Source organism: Manis pentadactyla, chromosome 10 (genome assembly GCF_030020395.1).
Source record: "Manis pentadactyla isolate mManPen7 chromosome 10, mManPen7.hap1, whole genome shotgun sequence".
Classification (NCBI taxonomy): domain Eukaryota; kingdom Metazoa; phylum Chordata; class Mammalia; order Pholidota; family Manidae; genus Manis; species Manis pentadactyla.
Window position 1 is genome coordinate 126,129,842 of NC_080028.1, and position 23,669 is coordinate 126,153,510.

The 23,669-nt window shown below is 56.2% G+C and overlaps 1 protein-coding gene across 4 annotated transcripts; it reads left to right on the forward strand.

Moving 5' to 3' along the window:
• Positions 1-74: 74 nt before the first annotated feature.
• On the forward strand, positions 75-20,847 carry NAA60 (N-alpha-acetyltransferase 60, NatF catalytic subunit). Of its 4 annotated transcripts, none has more exons than XR_005031785.2 (7): positions 75-228; positions 13,380-13,495; positions 14,532-14,661; positions 16,288-16,384; positions 17,111-17,345; positions 18,432-18,782; positions 19,577-20,847. XR_005031785.2 is itself a non-coding variant. In XM_036920441.2 (7 exons), the coding sequence occupies exons 3-7, from the start codon at positions 13,386-13,388 to the stop codon at positions 18,586-18,588; spliced, it is 729 nt and encodes a 242-aa protein (XP_036776336.1). In that variant the 5' UTR covers positions 85-228; positions 1,472-1,582; positions 13,380-13,385; the 3' UTR covers positions 18,589-20,847. The 4 variants fall into 4 exon arrangements, 3 of the variants coding, with proteins under 3 accessions (XP_036776335.1, XP_036776336.1, XP_036776337.1); XM_036920441.2 differs by adding an exon at positions 1,472-1,582 and having other exon boundaries at positions 85-228; positions 18,432-20,847; XM_036920440.2 differs by having other exon boundaries at positions 18,432-20,847.
• Positions 20,848-23,669: the final 2,822 nt, after the last annotated feature.

The window sequence follows — 23,669 nt, forward strand, 5'->3', positions numbered from 1 at the left end:
TCGGGAGGCGGTGCCCACGGGGCCCGGCTGCCAATGGGTTTCCGGCCTGGGCCGCGGCCCCGGCACGAGAGGCGGAAGTGCCGCGGGCCGCCGCCTCCGTCCCGGCTGCGGCGCCTGCCGGTTACGTAACTCGCTGCGGGCTCCGTGTGGCGCCCCTTCCCGGCTCTGGCGGCCCCGGGATGCGCTGAGCCCCACCACGCCGTCCGCTGCCGCCGGCTCCCGCCCAAGGTGAGGCCCCTCGTTCGGACCTGCTGTGGGCGAGCGGGCCGTGAGGGGGAGCGCGGGCCCGAGTCGGCCGCGGAGGGAGGCGCGGGGTGAGGAGCGGCGGCGGTCCGGACCGCGAGGTGCGGGGGGCGCGGTTCCCAGCGTTGGGTGGGGACCAGCCGTTTGTCTGGGGCCCCCCGTGCCAGGCCCCAGGGCGAGCGGGTGGGGACATCTGGAGCCCGGGGGCAGCCCGCCGAGCCGCCCTCGAGGTGGAGGACCCGGCCTTCGCGTAGTTCAGCGATTTGCCGCCGCCTCGCCCGGCCCCACCTCTGCTTTGGTACTTGTTGCACAGAGAGTATTTGCCGGCTTGTGTGCCCTCCTGTGACCTCCCGAGAGCCTGGGGCTCTGTCTGTCGTTCCCGTGTCCTGCTCCCTCAGCTGGACGCTTTGGTATTAAAACAAATCAATCCCTTACTTTTCTGATAATTTACAGACTGGCATGCAGACCCTACGCCAACTCTGACCTCCGTCGAATTGGGCACTTCCCAAGGAATGGAGGGAATGTGTAGCTTCTATGGCTTGTCCCCCTGGGATACTTTTCGGGGAGGCAGTGGGCCTTTGGTGGACCGCCAACATCAAATATCTGTGTGCCCAGCGGGAGGCCTGGAGATGAGGCAGGAACTTACTCTGCAGTAAACATGGACATTGGCTGCTTCATTGATCTGCTTTCACTCTGCCCAGTCCTTGAACCATAGGATTTTGTTTGTTTGTCCTGATGGAAGAGCATACCAGCCCCACGCAGTAGCTCCCTGTTGCCCTTGGGGCGGTTGTTAATTGGACTGTCAGAACTGGAGAGAAGATTGCCGGTAGCAGAAGTTTTACCACAGCACTAAAAGCAGAAAACCTCTAGTTAATGCTTACCTGAGTGTAGGTCATAAATACCACATCCCTGTAGCCCTTCGTGACATAGAGACAAGTGCGAGTTCTTTGGCCAATAGTACTCAGCCTGCGTGGTGGGACGAAGGGGAGTCTCGAACATCACTTGAGTTCGAAGGTGCTAGGGCAACAACAAATTTGCCCGCTCGCTTGCTTACTCACTCGCTCTCATGAAAATCCCTGAATTGCCTTATGGTCAGAGAAAATGGAATTAAAGGCTAGAGGAAACTCAAGGGTGGCTGAAAGGTAAGTCCCAGTCACCTTCCAAATGGACAAATGGCAGTCATGGCAGTGCACACATCTCTCTCTTTCTGGGATTTTGTACCCATCAGAATTAATGTGCCAGTCGGCCCAAGTGCTGCCTCCATTGTGCCGTCGGTGCTGGAGTCCCATCTCATTCAGCTTGCAGACCCTCGAGGCTGCTATGAAGACAATTGAAACCTGTAAGTAACCAAGTCAAGACATGGTGTGGTTAAAAGACCACATAAAAAAATACAGACACTTAAAAAAAAAAAATCTGTGTATCCTACGTGAGCCCCTCCCAGTTGTAACTTACAGTGACTCTGGCACTGTGTTTATTTTAACCACACCCACTTACAGACTTCAGGTATGACTTGTTGAAATTGCTTAGCAACAGCATGCCTCTTCCTGGGAAGGCAGAAAATTCCTGGATGTTAGACTGGAGTGATACAAGGTGCTTTACACCTGAACGGGGCAGGGTAAGCCGTGCTTGATGACTGGGTGCCCTGCCAACCCTCAGTGGACCTGTTAGCAGCAGTTTGGTTCTTGGCAGCCTGCGGAGTGTTCAGACCTGGTGGACAGTGCAGCAACCACAGGGAATACAATGTGGAGAGGACTCCTCAGGGCTGAGGGCAGAGCAGTACATGTCTTTCCTGAAGGAGCCCAGAGGTCTCCCTTTGTTGGTGACAGCCCTCCTACCTGAATAGAAAGCTGGCTGCTTATTGACACTTTCTTCTCTTAAAGGGTGGCTCCCTCCACCCCTGCCAGCTCTGCATCTTCTTGTCATTGCCGCCCCTCAACAACTCTTCCTGGAAGGAATCCACAAAGCCCTCACAGTGTTTCCGTCTCAGGTCCTTGTCTGTCGTCCTGTGTCTGTGTGCAGGGCTCTCAAGTGCAGTTCTGGTCTGCAAGCAGCACTGGGCCTCCAGGGCTTCCTGGCGAAGTTCAGATGCTGAGTTTGATGTAGCACGCGTTTGTGAGTGTCTTTGGTAATTCCAGATCAGCCCTCCTTCCTTAAATACCATTCTTTTTAGCTTGACCTCTGATAGAAGCTGGCTGGCAGGCCAGTTTGGGTTATCTGAAGCCCAGATATCTTATTGCTGATTAAAGAGAGACCTACGTGTTTGAAAGCCCAGCGAGCATACAGTAGGTTACTGTTCTGCTGTGAACCTTATGGTGTTTGCCCAGTGCTTGTGGAACAATGGGAAGGGGGTCCGCCCAGGCCCGGGCTTCCTGCAGGAAGTGGGGTTTGGGGTCCGTGTCAGTAGTTGAACCAGTCCTCAATGGCTCTCAGTGGGTCACTGCGGAGGCTGACAGACATGTGACCGTCACCCTAAGGAGGCCCTGGCACTGAGCTGAGATGGTCAGGTAGAGGGGGGGTAACAGCAAACGAGAGCCAGGTCCCTGCCCTGTCAGGTCAGGACTTCAGACTTGTTATCCCCTTACCTGAGATGGACTTCCTGCTCAAGAAGGGGCCACACATGCCAAAATTATGTCATGAGTCATTTGAGTGTGACAACATAAGAGATGTTAAACTGCCTCTTCAGATTATAAGTAGAATGATCATCCACTTTGCCCCAAAATAGACCCCCTCAGTGCCAACTTTTAACCCAGTACCCTTAGAATAGCATGGCATTTTGTACTCTGGTGCCAGAAACAAATGTCATGAACATAGATTCACAGTTGTAAAGAAACAGAGGAGGCCGTTGTGGGAAGGGACACAGACACATTTGGGAAAGTCTTTGTTGCCTTTGCTTCCACGGGAAAACCAGAGAAAAATGCTGTCGTCTCTAACAGACCATGTTAAAACAAGAGATTCCTCCCAGTCCTGTTTCTTGTTGGATACTCACTGTGCGCTATTAGACATCAAATTGTGTTCCTCCTTTTTTTGTTTCTGCGTTCCTGAGATAGGACCTGTTTGGGCAGCGAAGTTTTGAAATCTGAGCCTCTTTTGAAAATAACTGAGAAAGCAATTTTATTTTATAAAATAGTCTATGGGTAATTGTCCCTTAGGTACTGAAAAGAATCCTTTTCTGGAAAATGTTAACCCAGTAATACTTCCATTATTTCTATAGCGTTCATGGGAGGGTTGTTGGAGACTTTTTTCAGACTTGTTTCTTTTTGGAAGATGACTCCTGACTAGTTGTAAACTATTCAGAAGGTCTTGCTGGTCAGATATTTGCTGCTTTTCCTACTCTTAGTTCCAAATTACTTTGCATCTCCTCTGACCTCTCGTTAACACCTCCACCGAAATATATATACAGAAAAGTCCACGCCTGACAGTTGATAATGGCATCATGTCCCTGTACCACTCCCCATCCCCCAGCCCCACCACCGGAAGACTCCTTGGGCCCCTTACTGGGCAGGCTGTCTCCTGTTAAAAATTTTTATTTACTTGCAGGAAACACAAGAAACCATTGTCGTTTTATTGGGCACAGAGTGAGTAGGGGGTGCTCAGTTTCTGCTTTCGATTGCATTTGAATTCTTACTTTACTATCAACATGTGTTCAGAGTGAAACAAAAAGGCCTAAAAGGGTATGCCCCTCCTCAAGAAAAGGAATGTTCTTTTTAAATCGCTTTAAAAAATGGTTGTCTAAAACTTATAAATAAAACTTTTAAAAATGGATTTTGTATGGCCACACGAATAGCTTTTTAATGATTACCCAGGAACCCTTCAAAGTATTTTTACGTGTCTGTTTGGTGTTCTTATCCACAACCACCTCCTCTTTGCTTCTTTACAACTTTGAATCTGTTTAGAACATTTGTTTCTGGCACCGGTGCACAAAATGCCATGCTGTTGCAAAGGTACAGGGGTTTAAAAGTGGGTGCTAAGAGAATCTGTTTGGGGGCAAAGTGGGTAATATAATTTGAAGAGACACTAAAATTTCCAAGTTGTTACTAGTTAAAAACAGCCCATGAGATTATTTTAATAAAAATATGTTCATGATTTTCACATACCACCTGAAAGTCTTTTTTTGTTTTTTCTGATAACCCAAGCTCATTGTAAAAAAAAAAAAAAAACCTCAAAAAATAAGGAAATGAGAGGTGTAGTACACAGGACACAGATATCTGCCTTCATTCTAGAGGCAAATGCTGACGGGAGGCTGAATTACTTTTTGAAAATAGTTTTGTTACGGAAGTTAACCTTGTGATCAAGTGTTAATTTATATACCAAGTTTGACCCACTTTCATATTTAACATCTTATCTATTCTGGAGGATCTTACGTGCAGACTCAGAGAAGCAGATACTGCAAAGCATCAAACAACAGAACCCGGCAGAGTGGGATGGGAGAAGCGGAGAAAGGCTGCCAGCTCTGGTTTGCAGAAGGGGCAGCGTCGGGGGTGTCTGGGCGGCTGGGTCGCTGAAACCTGATGCCCTGCTGCTGTACTTTCTCCTTTCCAGCCGTGCGGCTGATGTCCACTCCGCCGCTGCCCCCACGCAGTGCGCAGCGTCGCTGTGGCCTCTGACGTTCTCTGGGAGAGCAGGTGTGCTCTTGGTTGGGGTTCCGCCCTGGACAGCGTCCAGGCTTGAGTGTTAGTAAAGAAAGCGGATTAAATACAAACATTTTATTACCCTTGGATTCCCACCCCTGGAAATCTAGTATTTACAGGTGGGTTTGTTTTGTGTTTAAACCGAACTGGTTGACCCACTCACTGGATCTGACCTGGGAGTTATGTTCTGGGCACACCTGGTCAGGCAGCCTCCTACCAAGACCCCAGCTTGAAAAGCCATAGGGCAGAGGCACTGCTCACCAGGCGTCCTTGGCCACCCAGCCCACGCGCCTGCCATCTCCGGCCATGGCTCTGATGGCGTCTGCAGTGTGAACGTCCGAGCGGGCCAAGGAGGCTGCACTGCAGCCTGGGTTCCTTTCCGGGAAGGTGACACTCCTGAAGCTTTCTGGCAACGGGGCTGCCAGGCCTGCTCTTGCCTCCTTATTTCTGGCCCCCATGTCAGTGTCCCTGTTTTCTCCTAGGTCACATTCTTGTCTCTGTTCTTCTCTTCGTCCTTGTCTCTCCCCAAACCTTTCTCCAATTCTGACACTGTTCAAGTGGAACTACAGAAGGTTAACAGTCATCCTACCATGTAGAAACCTGCCAGCCCTCAGCTGCTCTGGTGTCAGTCCTTACAACAGCCAGAGGATCCTCTCCGACCGCCAGGGCCAAGGTTAGGCCAGATGCTTCGGAAGGATACCAGGGCTTGCAGGTGGCATACCCATGCCATGGCCCAAGAGCATGCCCAGCATACCTGATTATTTTACAGTGGAAATGTGATTAAAAAATGAAGAGGAAAAATGAATTTACAACAAAGTAAGACCTATCTTGGGACACTATGTAAAGCTGAAGAGCAGAGCGTGGAAATGCAAAATGCCTCCATGTCGGCCGGCCCTTTGCAAGGGTCTCTCTGCTCCCCTCTGGCGCAGGCACTCTGCACACGTCCTGCTTGTCTGGGAGGACGTTGGTCCCCACTTGCTGGCCGCTGTGCAGCTCAGGGCCGGCACCCAGACCACGGCACTGGATGCTAATTGGAGCCAGGTCAGTGTAGCCTTAAAAGCCTTGCCCTCCCCAAGACCCTGCGGCCTCCTGTTTTCACAGCCATTCAGAAAGTTGTAAATCAAAATGATTCTTTTTGTTTGTGGAGAGAACACAGTGCAAGGTATGTGGGACACTTCAGGCCTCTTTTTCTTCCACCTCCCAGCAATCGAGTTTGAAGAGGTGTGTCTTAGACTCGTGTGTGATGAATCCCCCGCTCCCCTTGTGTGCAGGAGGTGGGTGTTGAGAGGGAGGCTGATTGGACTAGAGTGCAGGGTGCTTGGTCCTGTCGCCTGGACATGTTCCTGTGCTTCGTTGGCCCAGGCTGCTGTGGAGATGTCTGCTCCCCCGCGTGCTGCCCCTCCACAGGGCAGGAGCTTAGTCTTCCATGCCCTTCTAGCCCCCGGCCTGCTTCACGGGTGTACAAGGCAGGATCCTGTCACCATCACAACCTACTTCTTTTTTTTTCTCTCCCACTTCCAACACATCCTAAAGGCAGGAGCTTAGAGTTCATTATTGTTGGATTATTCAAGCCGATAAACCTGGTGTCTGAAGATTTTCATGTTCTCGAGCGCCCCGTGGTCTTTAATCCTTGAGCCGTGGGTGGTGTGCATCAACAGCTCGGGCTTTACTCATGGAGCCACCAGGGCAGCGCTTGGTCACCAGGGAAGGGAGCGGGTTCCAGAAAGAGCTGGGTGGAGATGCAGGCTGCAGAGAGTCTGGGAGGTGATCCCCAGGGGCTGCTGGATTCCAGAGAGGCAGAACGATGGGTGGGTTGTCACTGATGCTGGAGCAGAAGTGGGGCTGAAGGGGGCGAGGCCAGGGAATAAAGCAAGAAGGTGGCAGATGTGGCATCGAAGGGGAGAAGGTGGCAGGGAGGCCTGTCCAGGAGGAGGGAGTGCCCGGGGCACCTGCAGCCCATGGGGGTCTCTGCCAGAGCGAAGATTGAACATCCCAAGAGGCTTGGCCAGGGAGGAGGATGTGGAGCTGGGCCCGGGCTTGGTCGGCTGATCTCAGGGACAGATGAGAAAATGGAAGCCCGTATGGTATGGAGATGTCTCAGTGGACATCAGAGCTGGACTGTCCTGGGGTCACAGTGATTCGAACATCCTTGTAGCATCTGAGGGGCAAATGGAGGGAGGCCTATGTGCCCCTCAGCTAGGAGGACGGGCCCTTTGAACTAATGGGAGTGAAAGAAGAAGGTGGGAAGCTCTAGAGGCGAAGGTGGGTGCCACGGGGCCGTGTGTGGCCTGAACCCTAGCCTGCCGAGGGCAGGGGCAGAAGCCACAGTGCCTCTCGAGCCGTTACGGGTGTGGGGCGGCTTTGGGAAAGTGAGTGCGAGATGTCTGGCACCAAGAAGCAGTGCCTCTGAAGGAGGGGCCCTGCGACCTCGGGCATGGTGGTGCCCTCTGCAAGGGGCTGCTCCAGGAAGTAGGGTTGCCTGTGCTTTGTTACTGGGCTGGGAATGCAGCGCCTGTGGCATCGTGATAACGCGGGAAACCCCTCCCGACCTGGAACAGGCCCACTCTGAGCCCCGAGGTTCTGACCCCAGCACTTGGCAGTGGGAAGGAGACAGGACATGCGTCTGTGGGTGATGGGGACATTCTGGTGGCTGTTTCTTCACTTTGCTCTGTCCCTCTGGCTGGGCGCTCAGACGACTGCGCTCAGGTGTCCAGACACCACCCCTTCCCCATCACCTTGGAGTCCTCGGAAAAGTGATCTGTCTGGGGACCTGGAGGTCATATCAGCACAGAAGGAAGCTGAGGCTGGCAGACAGCCTCGTGGGGATGAGGCCAGGGGAAGGAGGACAGATGGAGCAGTGAGTGGGCAGGCCCTTCTTGGGGTCTTGGAGAGTGTCTCCCTCCTTGACTTGCTCACCCATGCATCTCCAAAGGCCAAGGGCAGGACGCAGACCCAGGACCCGGGAGGGACTCTTGCCGTGAGCCGGATCCCTTGCAGCCTCACGGGCTAACTTAAAAAACTCGGGTGAACCTCGTATTCCGCACCGTGTGGCCCTGCTGTTATAAGGCAGACGCATCCATGTCTGGGGGGAATGTGCCCACAGATGACTGTGTCTGCAGCTTCAGTGCCCAGGGCTTGGACCAGGGGGCCTGACTCGGGGGCTCCACTGTGCCTTCACTTGCTGGTCCCTGTTCTCTAGTGAGTCATCAGAATCCTTGTCCCATAAGCCCTAAGAATAGCCCAAAGCAGCAGGAGATGGGTGCCTGGTGGGAGGTCCTGTGGACAGGGGAGTCCCCTGGCCTCACCAGCCTCTCAGCGCCGCTGCCATCTCTCCGCCTGCCCTCTCGGCCACCACTGCTTCCTGTCCTGGGCACACAGGCGCCAAATTCTCCTTTTCCCGAGCCTCGTGTCTCCTTCTCAACCCCGTCATCTGGGCCGGGACAGACTAGGCACTGTAATATGCTGTGTGTTTCCCTCAGTTAAATGTAATGTGTTCCTGTTTTTAAATCAAGGCACCTAAAAAAGCAGCCTCTGAAAACATGGAGGTACTTGTAATAGGGATTTGAGAATCCGCAAATGGCTGTGCCTCTTGGAGCCAGAGTTCACCTGAAAGTGGAACAGGGAACACATCCTGCCCCTTTGGTCAAAAGCCTTGTCCCAAGGATACTAGGGGGAGATTTATACATCGCAGGACACGAGATGCTCATTTATTATGGATCTCTTTGCTGTCAAGCCTCAATGTAGAGGTTTTTAAAAAAAATCTTTTAAAACCAGCTTTACTGAAGAATTGTACATACAAAAAAACACGCCCAGTGAGTTTTAATGTGTGTGTCACCACCACCACCATCGACATGCAGAATGTTGGTCCCCAGGAAGTGTCTGCCCCCAGCCACTTTGCAGTCAGTCCCCTGCCGCAGGCGGCCTTTGAGGCCCAGGCTTGCTTCCTGCACTTACTGTGCAGCAGCAGCAGCCGGTCTGGTGCTGGGTCTGCCTGCAGCCATCCAGACCCCAGCTTTGCCGCCTGCCTTGTGGCCGTCTGCACTGGTCCTGCCTGTCAGAGCGAGTGGCACACAGCACCTTTCCGCAGCTGCTCAGAGCACATCTGCTGCCACAGGGAGGCCTGGCACTCTGCCAAGGGTAGTGAGGGCAACAGCCGTGTCACCCCATTTCCTGGGCTGGCTCGACCCGGCAAGCCCCAGACAAACCAGCTGGAGCCAGTTTTCCTGGGAAGGGGAGGATGTGAATTTCCTGGCTCGGATAAGGCATCAGAGCTGAAACTTGATTTGAGATCCATCTGGTGATTGCGGTTTGTGCTAGTTTCCTGGCTGCCGAGGGGAAGTCTGAGCTGATCTTTACTTTCTCAGAAGCATCTAAACAGCTACCCTTTGAAAACTCGTTGACAACACAACCGTGCTTTTGGTTGAGACCTGATAGCATTCTTTGGCCACCTCCTACACACTGCAAGCCAACGGCAGATTGTTTTCTCTTTGAAGGTGAAATACTGCAATGGCCCAAGTAAGCTACCAGGTCACTTGGGCCGGTGGCTCTTCCTGGCCGTATGCTTTTGCTTCCCGCCAAGCTCCTGGTCTTCAGCCTTGGCTTCTCCCACGTACCCCCACTGTCCACCCAGAGGGCCTGGCACAGACGGGGGCTCTTGGGCTGTGGGGTCTGGGTCAGCCCCCCGTGGGGTGCCAGCATGAGTGTCTGCAGTTTGACTTGCGGGCTGGAAAGCTTCTGATTCTAGAATCTACAGTGACTTTCTTCAGATTCTTTTCATCCATTTGCTCACCAAAGAATCATCCACTGTTAGGATTAGGGCTGGTTTTCGTTGGGTTTCTAACAGCTTTATTGAGGTATAATCCACATTGCCATACACTTCACCCACTCAGCATGCCATTCAGCATGTAGTGCCGTCTACCACATTCAGTTTCAGAACACTGTCACCACTCCCCCAGAAACCCACAGCCTTAGCCATCAGCCTCCAGTCCTCCCACTTACCCCGCACCTGGCAGCCACTCATCTTTCTGTCTCTGAGGATTTGCCTGTTCTGAACCTTTCGTATAAATAGAATCATAAACATGTGGCTTTGTGTCTGGCTTCTTTCACTCAGCACGTTTTCAGCTCTCCTCCAGCTGTAGCATATGTCAGGACAAGATACCTGCTGCTTGGACAGTCGCCTTGTGCTGACCCAGCTGCTCACCGACGGGCGCCGCCTGCGGGCCATGTTTTGGTCAGTCCGTCGTCTGCTCCCGCTCGCACGCACCTGCCCAGTTTAGAGCTGGGGCCATAGAGCTCCCTGTCGGGCCACTTGGATTGGGCAGGTGGTGATGTGTCTGAGCTGAGCTTGTCCACCAGGATCTTCCCTGACAGTTGCAGCATCAGGGAGGGGACAACCCCATGTCCCGGGTCCCCTTGCTCTGGGAAGACTGCCCTGGCGGCTGGGGTTTGGTCCTGGTTTTGGGTGATGTGAAGTTATTGACTTTGTCGCAGAGGCCCCAGGTTTTCACAGGGGGCCTCCTGCCTTCCCCAGTTTTCTTGGTCTTCGGGGAACAGGGAGGGGCATCGCCCTAAACTGGCCTGGTGGTTGACTCTTATCTTGGGCAGCTTCGGGCTGGCTCCTGAAACAGTGTTCCGTGTTCTTGGGCTGTGTCCTCCTCTCGCCCTTTAAAAACTCAGCGGCGTCCGAGAGTTGTTTGCCTTGGGTGCTGAGCGGTATTCTCTGCACCCCGGACCCTCTGAACCAGGTGCCTAACCCAGAGGGCAGGTCAGCGACTCGGCTGCTCTTGCTGCGAACCTGCTGTCCCCAGTGAGGAGGTGTCCGGGGGCCAGGGCGGCTGCTGCCGTGGGCGGCGCTGCTTTCCAGAGCTCTTGGTATTTAGACGCTCACCTGGGGAGCCTGCCGCCATATCCAGAATAGCCTCTGCCGACGAGTTTGCTTGGTTGGTTGGCTTTTAATTAGAACATTTCAAACATCCACTTAGCGTGCCTATCAGACAGCCCAACAATTATTAACATTGTGCCAATTTTGCTCCCACTAAATTAGATTCCAGAACATTCTATCATTTCACTCCTCTGTATCCAGTGTGCATCTCTCTTTAGGAGTGTGGACATTTCTGCAGAACCACAATGCTCGTCTCCTTCCTAACAAGGTTAACAACCCCTGCAGTTGTTGCTTTTAGAGGTTTTTTGTGAGTGTGTTTGGCCAGATAACTTGAAAGTATGGGAGGTAAACTGTGTGGATTCAGGACACTGGGGCTGGGGCTGGGGGCACAGCCTTCCTGATTCATGTGGGCCCAAACTTCCCTGCAATGTTTCATGCTGACTCAGGGTCTGAGAAATGACCTAAGTTAGGAGTTGGAGCAAAGCTACTCGGGACACCGGTGTTACAGGCCAAGGGCTGTCTGTGGGTGGACGGACTGAGCTGGTTACCAGCTGCTGGGTCCAGCGGCCCACGGTAGTGGTCGCCTCCTCCATGGTTCCCAGCCCTTTGCTGTCAACTGCTCATTCTGGCCCTGCATCGCCCTGGGAGGCCCAGCTGTGGGCACTGGAGAAGCCCAGAGGGGATGGTCAGCTAAGGCCAAGCCAGAGCCAAGGCCCGGCCCAGTGTCTGAATCCATCCTCTTTGTGAGGGAAGGGAGGGAGGGTCACCTGCACTGTGGGGGGTGTGGTGCTCTGTACCTGAACTGTCACGTTTTGTGCAGCAAAATGGCCCTTTACCCAGGATGACCAGGGAGCTGTGTCCTATCTGGTGACCCCTAAGATATATTTCGGACAAGGATGACTCATAAAACTCAGGACTAGTCCGTTTCCCAGTAAGTGGCTGGCCACCAGAGAGAGAGATGTGAGGTCTCTGAGGTCACTCACCAGAATGTCCTGGGCTCTAGGCCACATCCTGGGTGCCCTTGGGAACGGGAGGCTGCAGTGGGTGGCTGTGGCCAGGGTTGCCAAGCGCTGGAATGGTCTGGCTGTGTAGGAACCAGAGTCTTGCGCTGGACAGGGTCTTAGTTTCTGAAGGTGCATCCTAGTGAAAAGAAATCAGCAGGTGACATGGAAGTCATGCCACTTCCCAAGTCTGGGGGCCTTTTTGGTTTTTGGTTGGTATTTTGTTTGGTATCTGCAGCTGAGAGCTCAGGCACACAGCCCCGCAGCTCTGGCCGGCTCTGTCCCGAGGCCTCTCCAGTTGGCTCTCACTTGTGTCCTTTGTCAGCCGAAAGCAAGGACATAGATGGCTCTTCCCGCCCTTCTGTGGGGCAGCGCAGCCCAGAGGCTCTGCAGGATGACAGCCGAGAGACTGGCTCCTGCTGCTCCTCAGTGCCCGGCTTCTTCCAGCAGGGCGCCTGCTGGAGGCCAGAGCTTAGAGGTCGGAGGTCACTGCTGCTTTCTGGGCACAGGGGTGCCCCAGCTGCTTCCTGACCCTGTGCCTGGGGGGTTGCCCCAGGCCTCAGGCTGGAACACACCTGCCCAGCTAACGGGCCCCTCAGAGCTTCTGGGCCTGCAGGTCGGAGGAGGGCCCGCCTTGCAGGCCCCACATGGGCAGTGCAGGCGCCAGCTGCGAACATGGAGGGAGGAGGAGAAAGCACGCCCCTCAGTCCAGCTCTTGAGCCAGTGCTGTGCCAAGGGACCTGTCAAGGTGGCATGGCCCCTACCCCTGGGAGCCTGGCGTGTGCTGAAAAGATGGAGCCCCATGTGGCCACAGAGCCACACTGCTCCTGCAGCCGCCCTCCCTGCCCACTCTGCATGTCTACTCCAAGGTTCCTGAGGCCACAGTGACATTTCCAGTCCTGTGGACTTGGCTGCTAACCCCTATCCCTGGTCCCCTGGGGCTTGCTGGTGCCATAAGGAAGGGGGCACAAGAACATCTGTCATTACTCGGCCTGACTGCCCAGCAGCACCTGGTTCTGGGGGCTGCCAGCCCATGGCTGGCCCTCAAAGAAGCCCCCTTTCTTGCTGTGCAGTGCCTGCGGGATCGAGTCCCAGGCTCAGGGGCAGAGCGACTGAGGCCTGTGCTCAGGCCTCAGGGTGGATCTCGGCCCCGGCTGCTGGCAGGTTAGGCTGTGGCCACCTAGGACCTTATGGAAACTGAAGCCTCGTGGGAGCCAAGCACACATGGCCGTCAGGGCGGCAGAACTGTTGCGGGCATTTCACTTGGGCTCACTGGGCATCATCTGGCCCTTCATGGGGCTGGTGGGCCCTCTGCTGTGTGCAGTGGAGAAGCAGCGATGGAGGACATGGGAGACCTGCCAGGGCACGGAGGCTGGTGTGCAGTGCTCCGCTTCCTTATCTGCAAAGTGGGGGTGACTCCTGGTCGTGGGATCCTTGCGAGGGATGGAAACTGGCCACGCAATTCCTGAGGGGACCTCCGCCCATGGGGATGTATCCGTGTTCCTGTCTTACCCACCTCACAGCTCAGTATGAGGAGGAGGAGTTACTGTGGTGACTGTGACCGACCGGCCAGTGGGCTGTGGACGGGGTGGCAGGCACCCTCCTGAGCTCGCCTCCCTCCTGCAGGTGTGAATGACAGAGGTGGTGCCGTCCAGCGCGCTCAGCGAGGTCAGCCTGCGCCTCCTCTGCCACGATGACATAGACACCGTGAAGCATCTCTGTGGCGACTGGTTCCCCATCGAGTAAGTTGGGTGGCACGGCTGTCCCTGGCTGCAGATGGGCAGGGCGGTGGGACGCAAAGGCCCTGCAGGTGCTGAAGGTGAGGATGGCCGGAAGTGCTGTGGGAGCCCAGAGCCGCCTCGGCGTCGGTGGGCCTAGGCCCTGCTCTCTGACTGCCACCTCACCACGCCCTTTACGTGAGGAATTCCCCCAAAAGGGCTTTGCTGAGAATCTTTAGTTACAAGGATAGTCAGTACAGTGCTATTTATAATTCAGAAAATTGAAAAGCAATTCAAGTATCTGAACAGTAAGGAATTGGTTACGTGTATTAGGGTATGTGCATACAAAATACACAGGAAAAAAAAATCTGTTATAGAAGTATATTTGTGAAGGACAGTTTTTTACGAGATACTTAAGAAGAAAGCAGACTAGAAAAGAGTATGTACCACAGTCTGTTTTTATTTTTAAAACATGCACACGATTAAAGCTTATGGGGCTATGTCGCCATGTAGCAAAATGTTTTCGTAGCTAGAGGCAGGTGGAGTATTAGCATCTACAGTTCTGTCTGTTTTTGCTTGGTATTGCCTGCATCTTCCTGTAATGTGCACATATGGCTTTTACAGTGAGAAAAATAGGTGTAGACTTTGTATTTTGAATTCAGATGCCACTCGGCTGTGGACTTGGCTCTCCCGACTCTGTGTCATCCCCCTGCCCCATCTTCGAAGAGACTCACAGAATTCTTGGAAGTCACCTAGCTGTCCATGGGCTGTCCGGGGCTGGCAGTACTAACTCGCCCGCTGTTCCTCCAGGCGCTGCTCTTGTGGAGAGTGTCACCTGAAGCTCTCCCCCTCATCTCTCATGTCTTGTAAATTGTCCTTCCTGTCCCGCCTGGACAGATGTCTGCTTTAAGGCAACACTCGGTGGAGCCCGAGTGGCGGAGGACAGCCTCCTCACCCGCCCGGGAGCAGCGGGCAGGCCCCTGAAGCCCCGCTGTGTGAGGCACGGCGGCAGCAGGCCCGGCCTTTGGCAGGCTCCCCTGAGTGTGTTCTCCTCCTCAAGGTACCCAGACTCATGGTATCGCGATATCACCTCCAACAAGAGGTTCTTCTCTCTCGCTGCGACCTACAGGGGCGCCATCGTGGGCATGATAGTAGCTGAAATAAAAAGCAGGACCAAGATACACAAGGAGGTGAGTGTGTGCGGTGGTGACTTGGTGGCTGTCGCTGGGTGGCCTGTGGGGCGTGGGGCGGAGTCGTGCCTGCTCTGCGAGGGCGCTCTGCTTTCTCTTAGGAGCCCACACCTTGTACAGAGCATGGGTATTGTACCACGTCTCTGTGTGTACGTGATAACGTCATACACGCGCTGAGCAAAAGGCCTAACTGCAGGCTCCTGACAACTGTCAGGAGTGTAAATGATGTACTGCTGGCAGAGTTGAAGGAGCTGCAGAAATAATCTCATTTGTGTGGCGGCGGGGTCACAGAAACTGCTGTGGTTTGTTGAAGGAAATGCTGTCTCAGTTAGAGGTTAGCAAAAATAGGGTATAACTTCTTTTCATCCAACTTCACAGACCCCTCAAAGATCTGAGAGCCCCTGAGGGTCTGTGGACCCTGGGTTAGCAAACTTGGCTCCAAATGTGAATGAAATGCGAGGCCACGGCCACAAGCCCCTTGTTCCACATTGTTGGCTTGGGTCAGGGTTTTGCCTGAACATTTTAGTCACCTTAGCAACCGAGTAGTGTTCACCATGTGGGTGTTCACGCCAGGGAGGGAAAGCCTACCACCCACACAGCTGGCTCCAGCTGCTGTTGGTTTAGCTTCTGGTTATTTCGCTAAAAGTGCAAGGGCATGTCCTTTTTGAAGACCCACCTGCCCCAGTCTGCCCCATTTTGCCCATAATTAGATTCTGGCAAAGCTGGTTTCTTTTAAGAGTAACTTTTTTATCCCAGCTTCCTCCTTTCTGGTTGCTCTGCTGATGTGCAGCAAAGAAGTGGTGTTTGTGACAAGCGATGATATCTTTTTGGTCGCTCTTCTTGCATGGGACAAACTGTCCCACCTGCCCATCTCCCTGTTTCCTGGCGTTGCTCCTCAAAGACCCCTTTGCGTGGCTCTGACTGTGTGCCCCTGGGACTAGCTGGCGCCATGGTGACCAGATCTCTGTGTTCCTTTGAATGAGTTGGTTTTCCCCGGGAGGGCAGAGATGGGGACCCTTTCCTTCTGTTCCTAGGCTCTGAGGGTGCTCAGGCTGTGCTGGGATGCTGCGTGAAGTCAGTGCTGGGGCAAAGCAGGGCCTGTTAGAAGGTGTCAGCGGGAGAATGTAGTGCCCTGCTTGCCTGCCTGAGACTGAGGGGCAGCCGCCCGTGTCCAGGTTAATTGTGGTGTGGAGCGCTGCACCACAGGAGCGGGGCCGGGGCCAGGCCAACCCCGCCCAGCATGGGGAGCCACTCAGTGATGGGGACCAGGAGGGTCTCAGTGTGTCACTGGCACTTGTTCGCTGCCCAGTACTTGCCACGCGGCCCAGTTGCCCCCTCGTCGCCACCATACCCCCACTGGCCCAGCATCGGGGTCCCTCCTTGTCTGCTTTGCCATGTGTTCCCAGAGAGGTGACTTCGTGTGTGCTCTTCCTGTAGCGGTTTTCACCAGAAGGGCCCACACCCTCATTTCCACGGGGGAAGAAATTGTCCTTCATCCTTTGTTCTGACCCCTTCCACCCCAGTTTCCCCGTGTCACGGCTGGGGGAGTTGGCGCCTGAGGTGTGTTCTGCACTGGGACCAGGTGTTTGACTGTCAACCTGACTTTATTTCTGACTTTTTCTTCAGGACGGAGACATTCTAGCCTCCAGCTTCTCTGTTGACACACAAGTTGCATACATTCTCAGTCTGGGAGTGGTGAAGGAATTCAGGAAGCACGGCATAGGTAAGGGGCGGCTGAGCACCGGTCTGGGCCCAGGTGCCTGGCACCACGTGCACTCATGCCCCGAGCGTGGGTGACGCTGGCTTGGACTAGGCCTCCGTCTCGCCTCTCCCTCATCCCTCCGTCTTGCGTCCGACCTTCTTCTCTTCCTCCTCCCCCGGAGTCTCCCAGCCCCACCTCTGTCTGTCGGCCTTCCGCCCATGTCCTCCCAAACATCGCCGGGTCTTTCCACAGTGGCCTTGTTCCCAGACCTGAGATGATCTGGTTAATGACAGCTCCTGGGCATTCCCACTGGGGAGCAGACACCTCCTACTGTGCCTGCTGTCACACACACAGTATGTGTCTGCTCACAAGTGTTGTGATCAGGAGTAGAAAACACAACTGAAGAAATGGTTGTAGCTATTATGTCAGGTGCCCGTCTCATGCCAAAGCCCATCCCCCTCTGCAATGCGGCTTGCAGGTGGTCTCTAGCCCAGTCCCGTCAGTCCGCGCTTTCCTGGGCTCAGGTGGACACTTCCTGCCGCCTAAAGGGCTCGTGAGTCTCCACTATGGGTTCAGCCCCTGGGAGGTAACTGCCTGGCCTGTGTCCGTGGTCCTAGATGCATGGTGGTCTGCAGCTAACAGGCCCCATCTGGCTGTGGGGTTTTACAGACTTGAACAGTGGGTAGTTCTAGAAGGTCGGTCTTTGATACCAGCCCTGCTGTGTGACCATCGCCTCTATTCCTGCAGGTTCGCTTTTACTTGAGAGTTTAAAGGATCACATATCGACCACGGCCCAGGACCACTGCAAAGCCATCTACCTGCACGTGCTCACTACCAACAGCACAGCGATACACTTCTATGAAAACAGGAACTTCAAGCAGCATCACTATCTCCCCTATTACTACTCTATCCGTGGGGTCCTCAAAGATGGCTTCACCTACGTCCTCTACATCAATGGCGGACACCCTCCATGGACAATCCTATATCCTTTACTTCTCAGGGGCCAGGAGGGGCTGTGGCTTCCGAGCCACCAGAGTGGCTCGCAGGGGCAGGACCCATGCACTGGCTGGGGCCGTGGTCACCCTCAGATGATGCTCACGAGGCCGAGCTCATGGGAGGCATGCTCCCCACCAGACAGCAGTGCGGGTAGACCTGGCTCACATGTTTCGGGACTGTCTGGTCGCACATACTGGGAAAGTGGGTGCACCCTGTCACTCAGCGTTCCCTGGACCTCAGCTTGGATGAGGGGTGGGTGTTAGCCTCTGGGCCCATGGTCCATCCATCCAACAAACACTGTTTGAGAGCATCCTGTCCAGGTGCGTGGTAGGCACAGCAGTGAACAGAACAGAGCTCTGCCCCATCGGGGCCTGTGTGCTGCCCTGGAAAAGCAAGGTGGGTGAAGGAATGGTTGGCTGTTTAATCACTTGGGTCCAACCTTTGTCATGGGTGTGTGACACAGAGGTGTCCCTACCCAGCTTCCTCTCTTTAACTCTCTTGCCCTTGGCAGGTAGGAGAGAGGCCAGGAGACTTCCTGTAGTCACAAGGTGTGGCCCAAGAGATCTGTGGGGGTGCGTGTATGAGAAGAGGGAGAGAGTAAATGAATGAGTCAGGGATTTACTCATTTCACAGGGAAATAAACAGGAAAGAGGAGGGTGGCTGAAAAGCCCGCGGCCTCGTTGCTCGGGTGAAGATGGATTGCCTGTGCGCGTCCAGGGTTTCATGTTGTCCCCCGCCTTGTCTCGGGGACAGGTCCCACAGGGGAGAAGCAGGAACACTTGCTCTTCTGCCAGACCCCCCCAGCCTTGTTGGGGTGCCCATATGCCTGAGGCTGCACCCAGAAGGTCCTCTTGTGCCCAGGTACCAGCCTTTATCATTTTGCACCATGGAGATGCCTCGGCTAATGAGGCTTTCCAGCGTACTGCAGAGGCTTAGCAGGCTCCTGGCCTTCCAGGAGATGGCGTGCCATCTGCACCAGTCCTACAGGTCACCACGTGGGCCCCGTAATGGTGCCACCCAGGGATACGGGGGCAGACAAGGCGAGTCGGAGTCTTCCTTAATGGAACCGCACGGACTACATACAGCACCTGGGTTCTGCGTTAGCAAACCTGAGCCCGTGCTCCATCCCACACAGGATCTACCGCCAGGCCCACAGCCTGCTCTGCAGCTTCCTGCCATGGTCCGGCATCTCCACTAAGGGCGGCATCGAGTACAGCCGGACCATGTGACACCAGCCGGGCAGCCTCCACTGGGCCCCACCCCTCGGCACCCTGCAGAGCCCGCCTTCCCAGCTGTCTGACTTCTGCCACCCTCTGCAAAGAGCTGGCGGCCACCTGCCGGGCTGAGGGCCTGCCCTAGCTGCAGCCAGGTGCTACACGGGTGCCAGAGCAGAGTGCCGTGGGGCGCACCTGGTCTCCGACAGGTACACTGGAGCAGCTGGTGGGAAGAGGGGCGCAGAACCCACTGGCACCCCACAACAAAGCCAGCCGGCCCTGGGCAGGCACCCCAGCTCAGAGATGTTGGGAAGTGGCACCAAGGGCTAAGCTGGTTCCTGAACGATTCTCAGGACTTCAGGAAGGAAAGCCGAGTCCTTGAGCCCCTGGCCACAACTTTATCTTTTCAATTCCTGAACTGAATTTTAAAAAATAATGCATTCACATGGTTCAGCAATTGAAAAGGTACCAGAAGATCAAGCCCCTCCTACCCCCACCCCCTGCCGAGAGGTGATGGTGCTGCTGTGTCTCGGGTGCGCACCCTGGCATCCGTCAGGTGTCAGACTTCCACACCAGCCACACCTTCAGCTCCAACTGAAGGGCTGTGTGGGCCTGCCCCGTGGTGGGCTTCTCCCAGGCGAGGCTCTGCTCGGAGGCCACTGCTCTGAAGCACCATGAGTGCCACAGGGAGTGGGTCAGACCTCAGAACCTCAGAGCTGAAGAGGCCATGGGGCCCGGGGCCCACCCCCTTGTGCATGGACACACGCAGATGTGGTTTGGTGGGTGGGTGCAAGCTGCACAGTGGTACTCCACGGCCACCTGGGCTGGATCCTCTCGGTGCCTTGACTGGTGCTGGGCCTGAGGGGAGCCCAGTGGTCCCTGGAAGGGGTTCGGCCTGGGGCAGCCAGGGCCCAGCTGTGGGCTCCTAGGCTGGATAGTGCAGGGTGGGCAGAGCAGCTCGGCAGAGGTCTTCACCCCTGCTCCCCTCTGCTCTTTCCTGCAGGCTCAGCCAGCCCTCCTATCAGCTCTGGAAGTGTCCACCTGCCCCTGTGCCCTGGTCCCGCCTCCACATGTGTGCACCAGCCCATGGCCTGCAGGGGTGTTCCAAGTTCACTGTGGTCTGTGCTGCTGTGGGGGGCAGGGGCCAGGCAGGGGCTTCCCTCACTGGCCGTGTCCCCTCACTGCCCTTCCCTCTAGCTCCTTCCTCCAAAGCCAGAGAGAACTGGGGGCGAGGAGCCCAGGTGTTACCAACAGACCTGGTCTTAAGGCCACAGGAGCCTGAGAATGAGGGGCTGAGATGGGGGAAAGTGGACCCTCCTCCAGAACCAGCCCACAGAAGCCTGGGCATGGGGAGCAGCTGCCACCTCTCCACGAGGGGCTGGTGCCCTGTTGGCAGAGCAGGAGAGCCTTCCCACCCAAGCACAGAGCTTGGGCTCAGTTCCCTGACCCAGGCGGTGGGATAGCAGGCCCCCTGCTGCAGGCCTCGTTCTGTCCCTAGAGCACAGAGCTGCCCAGCTGATGGCTGATGCTGCGTTCAGCTGAACTGTGCAGGGAGCTGGGCTGAGGACAGGTCAGGTTCCTGGGTTCCTCTTGCCCAGGCCTCCTAGGCCTGGGAGCTGCGGATCCAGGACCTGGCCAGGTGCAGGCAATCGGAAGCGGGGCTGAGCCTGGTGTCCATCGAGTGGGGCCTGTCCTTTGGGGCTGGAGGCAGGCCATGCCTAGCATCCTCCCGACCCCGTGCAGAGCAGCCTGCTGCCTGCAGCCTCCCTGGGTGGAGGAGGGCCAGGGTCACACACACCCCATTGCTGCAGTGTCCTGGCCTTTGCCTCAGTGCACCAGCCTGAATGGGAGGGGGAAGGACCGCGCCTCCCTCCCTCAGAACTTCCCAACCTACCCGCTCCTGGGCCTCAAGGTGGGGTAGGGGTTCTGAGATGGAGGCCAGCCCCTCCCTCTGCTTCTCCGCCCAGGGTGCCCAGTGGCAAAGGGCTGTGTCGCCGCCCTGTCCACACCTCTGTGCTGACCATGGCTTTGTGCTGGGGTCCAGCTCCGTGTCCTGTCTGACCAGAACCAGCAGCGATCCCGTGGTTTTTATTTCTGCCCTGAGGGGTGAGGGAAGCGTCTTCCCGTGGGCTCCGCCTTGTCCGCCCCTCCAGCTCAGAGGCCTTGTTCACCCCTCCGTCTCTGCCCCCCATCACTGCAGTGTCCAGCCCAGTGTTGAACAGATTGTAGTGTTTTTTTGTCTCATTACAAACAAATAAACAGGCGTGAACTGGTCACATCCTCTCCAGCCCCAGCTCACGGCATTGTGGGCCCTGCCCCCTGCGGGCCCCTCCTGTGGCGGAGGCAGCCCGGAGCCCGCTGCCAGTCCCGGCAGGTCCTGAGGACGGTTCCCCGCCAGAAGGGCCGACTGTTTTGTGCAGTTGCCCTGCCCCCGGTCAGCCCTGGGGAGGCCGTTGAGCTGAAGAGCACAGCCAGCCTTTTTTCCCTCCAGTCACAAGGTCCTCGGCAGCTGCCCCCACTTGCCCAGGGGCTTCTGTGGCCAGTTCCCAGCCTTAGGCTGCAGGTGGTCCCCTCGAGATGCTCTCCTGACTTAGAGAAGGCTTCACAGGTGACCGCAGTGGCCGGGTGGGGACCCTGCCCAGGACACTGCACTGTGGGAGCCCGAGGTGGGGTGCCAGTGTCCCAGTCCCCAGCTGGGCTGAGTCCCGGACCAGGCGCTTCCACCCTCCTCTCCTCGGAGCTTCTGGCCACCCTGGGGCACTGGGTTGTACTGGTCATCCCATCAGACAGATGAGGGAGACAGGGTAAGGGACTGGGCGTTGCCTCAGCGCATCAGGGGCTGGGCATCCCCCACATGGCCCTCCCAGGGGACAGGACCAGAGGCATCTATGAACCGGCCTTGGGGGAGCACTGAGGGTCCCTGGTGCTAGTGAGTCACACCCAGGGTCTATCTGTCCGCTGTGTGAGGTCAGCCTCAGGATTAAGGGGGTGACTCCTTGGGGCCCATGGTCAGTTGTGTGGCCAAGTATCAACTTGTGGGCAGGGGGCGTTTCTCGTTGCATCTCACCCTGAAAGCAGCTTTGCCTGCCTGGCCAGCCCTGCCCCATTGGTCTAGGATACGGTCCCAGGGGCTGAGACTGACCACCAGTGGCCCAGGTCCGAACCCATCCACCATTCTGGGAACGGGGTGGGAGCACCCAGGGTGGTAAGTGTGCATTTCCATGAGTGCTTGCTTGGGGCCTCAGGGAACCCTTCCCATCAGCTCCTCATCCCCAGGACTGGCTTTTCTGCTCAGCCTCTTCCAAGTACTTTCCAAGAAAGCTTGGGAGATTGGAGGCCAGCGGCCAGCTCGGAGCCAGTTTCCTTTGGAGCCAGCTTGTCCTCTCGAGGCGGAAGGAGCTGGGGCATCGGCTAGGGTGGTGTGACCTGCTGAAGGGTCCACTTCTGTGGCCGGAGCTTGGCCATGGCCATGGCCTCGGTTCCCTCCACGTGGCCTCTCCTGGGCTGGGCTGGTTTCCCACCAGGTGTGGGCTCCTCTCTGGGCACCGGTTTCCCCACACGCACTAGGGGCTGCCAGGCCTCCATTGCACCAGAAGTGACACCATGTCATTTACACCACATTCTGTTGGTAAAGCACGACCCAGAGCTGGTCCCCGCACAAGTTGGGGGACACACAACCTGGGCACCGGAAATCCAGACCCTTGGGCAGGCTGTGCTCCTCTTTGAGGAGATCGGGCCCCTAACTGTCTCCAAGGACCATGTATTTCCACTTGTGGCAAGGTCTTACTTCTGCCCGTGCCCTTGGCTGGTACCTGCGCCAGCCCCCCTACCATCTGTCCAGAGCAGGGTCTCAGTGCCCCCAGCCTCGGATTCCTGGGGGAGTAAATGTGGTGGCAGAGGGAGGAAGCCGCCCTGTCACCCCACATGGCTCATCTGGCAGACCCTGCCCAGTCACCCGGGGGATTCACACACCTGCTGTCAGCTCTCCTGCGGCTGCTGTCCAGGTTCCCACTGCCCCCAGCCAGCACTCATCCATGACAGCCTGAAAACTGCCCCGGGAACCTGGTGCCAGCAGCCTATGAAATGTCCCAGGGTGGAACCAGGGGACAGGCAGGGAAGGAGCCCAGCTGTCCTGGTATCCAGAGTGTCTGACATTATCACTTGTAGTCTGGCAGGATCCCACAGTGGGGGCAGCCTCGCCCAACACAGGCTGCCAGGAGTGGAAGCCAGACGGTGAGAGTCACGGAGTCAAACCTAGGTCCTCCCCTCTGTCCCCACAGGGCTGAGGCCCGTGATGTCGAGTGGCAGGTGTCAACCAGGGATTCTGCTGTCCAGGGGCTGCTGGGCACAAAACGTGGTTGTCACACTGGGATGAAGCTGCTACTGGCACTAGTGGGGAGAGGCCAGGGGTGCCGCTGACATCCTCTCCAGTGCATAGGATGGCCCGCCCCAAATGTCAACAGGGCTGAAGTTGAGACTCCCTGGTACAGAGGAGCCCAGTCCGAGGTGCCTGGGGTCTAGCCCAGCTGGGAGAAGGGCTGTGCCCATACACCTGGAGGGATGACGCAGCCGGGGGTCCCCACAGAGCAGAGACTCCACCAAGCCCTGGTGAGGGGTGGCGTGGGGGGTCAGGCCACCTTCTCTGCCTAGGTTGGGAACATGCTTCCCTGCCACCCTCCCTAACCTGGCCTGCCTGCCTTTGTCCTCTGCTCTGGGCCTGTTGAGACCCTGCCCACCCAGAAGCCTTCCGGGAGTCCCATCGCGAGGAGGATGGCTCCCTCCTCATCTAAGGGTGGGAGCATCTCAGAACCTCTGGGCCTGATTCCAAATGTGGCTCTCAGAACACAGGTGCCAAGGGGTTCAGTGTCAGATCAGCCCGATGACATACCGCGTGAGCAGCATGCGAGAGCCTTGACTTTTATTGGGGGCAGGCCCGCAGCTCCCCAGCCTCTTGGGAGCCACTCTCCTCAGCCAGCCTCCCAGATACAAGTGGCCGACCTGAGTGGGAGCAGGCTGCAAGGACACGCCCAGGCTTCTATTTCTCCTCCCACAGGACTTCCTCCTCCACCTCCTCAGGCCTTCCTGAGGCTGGCCAG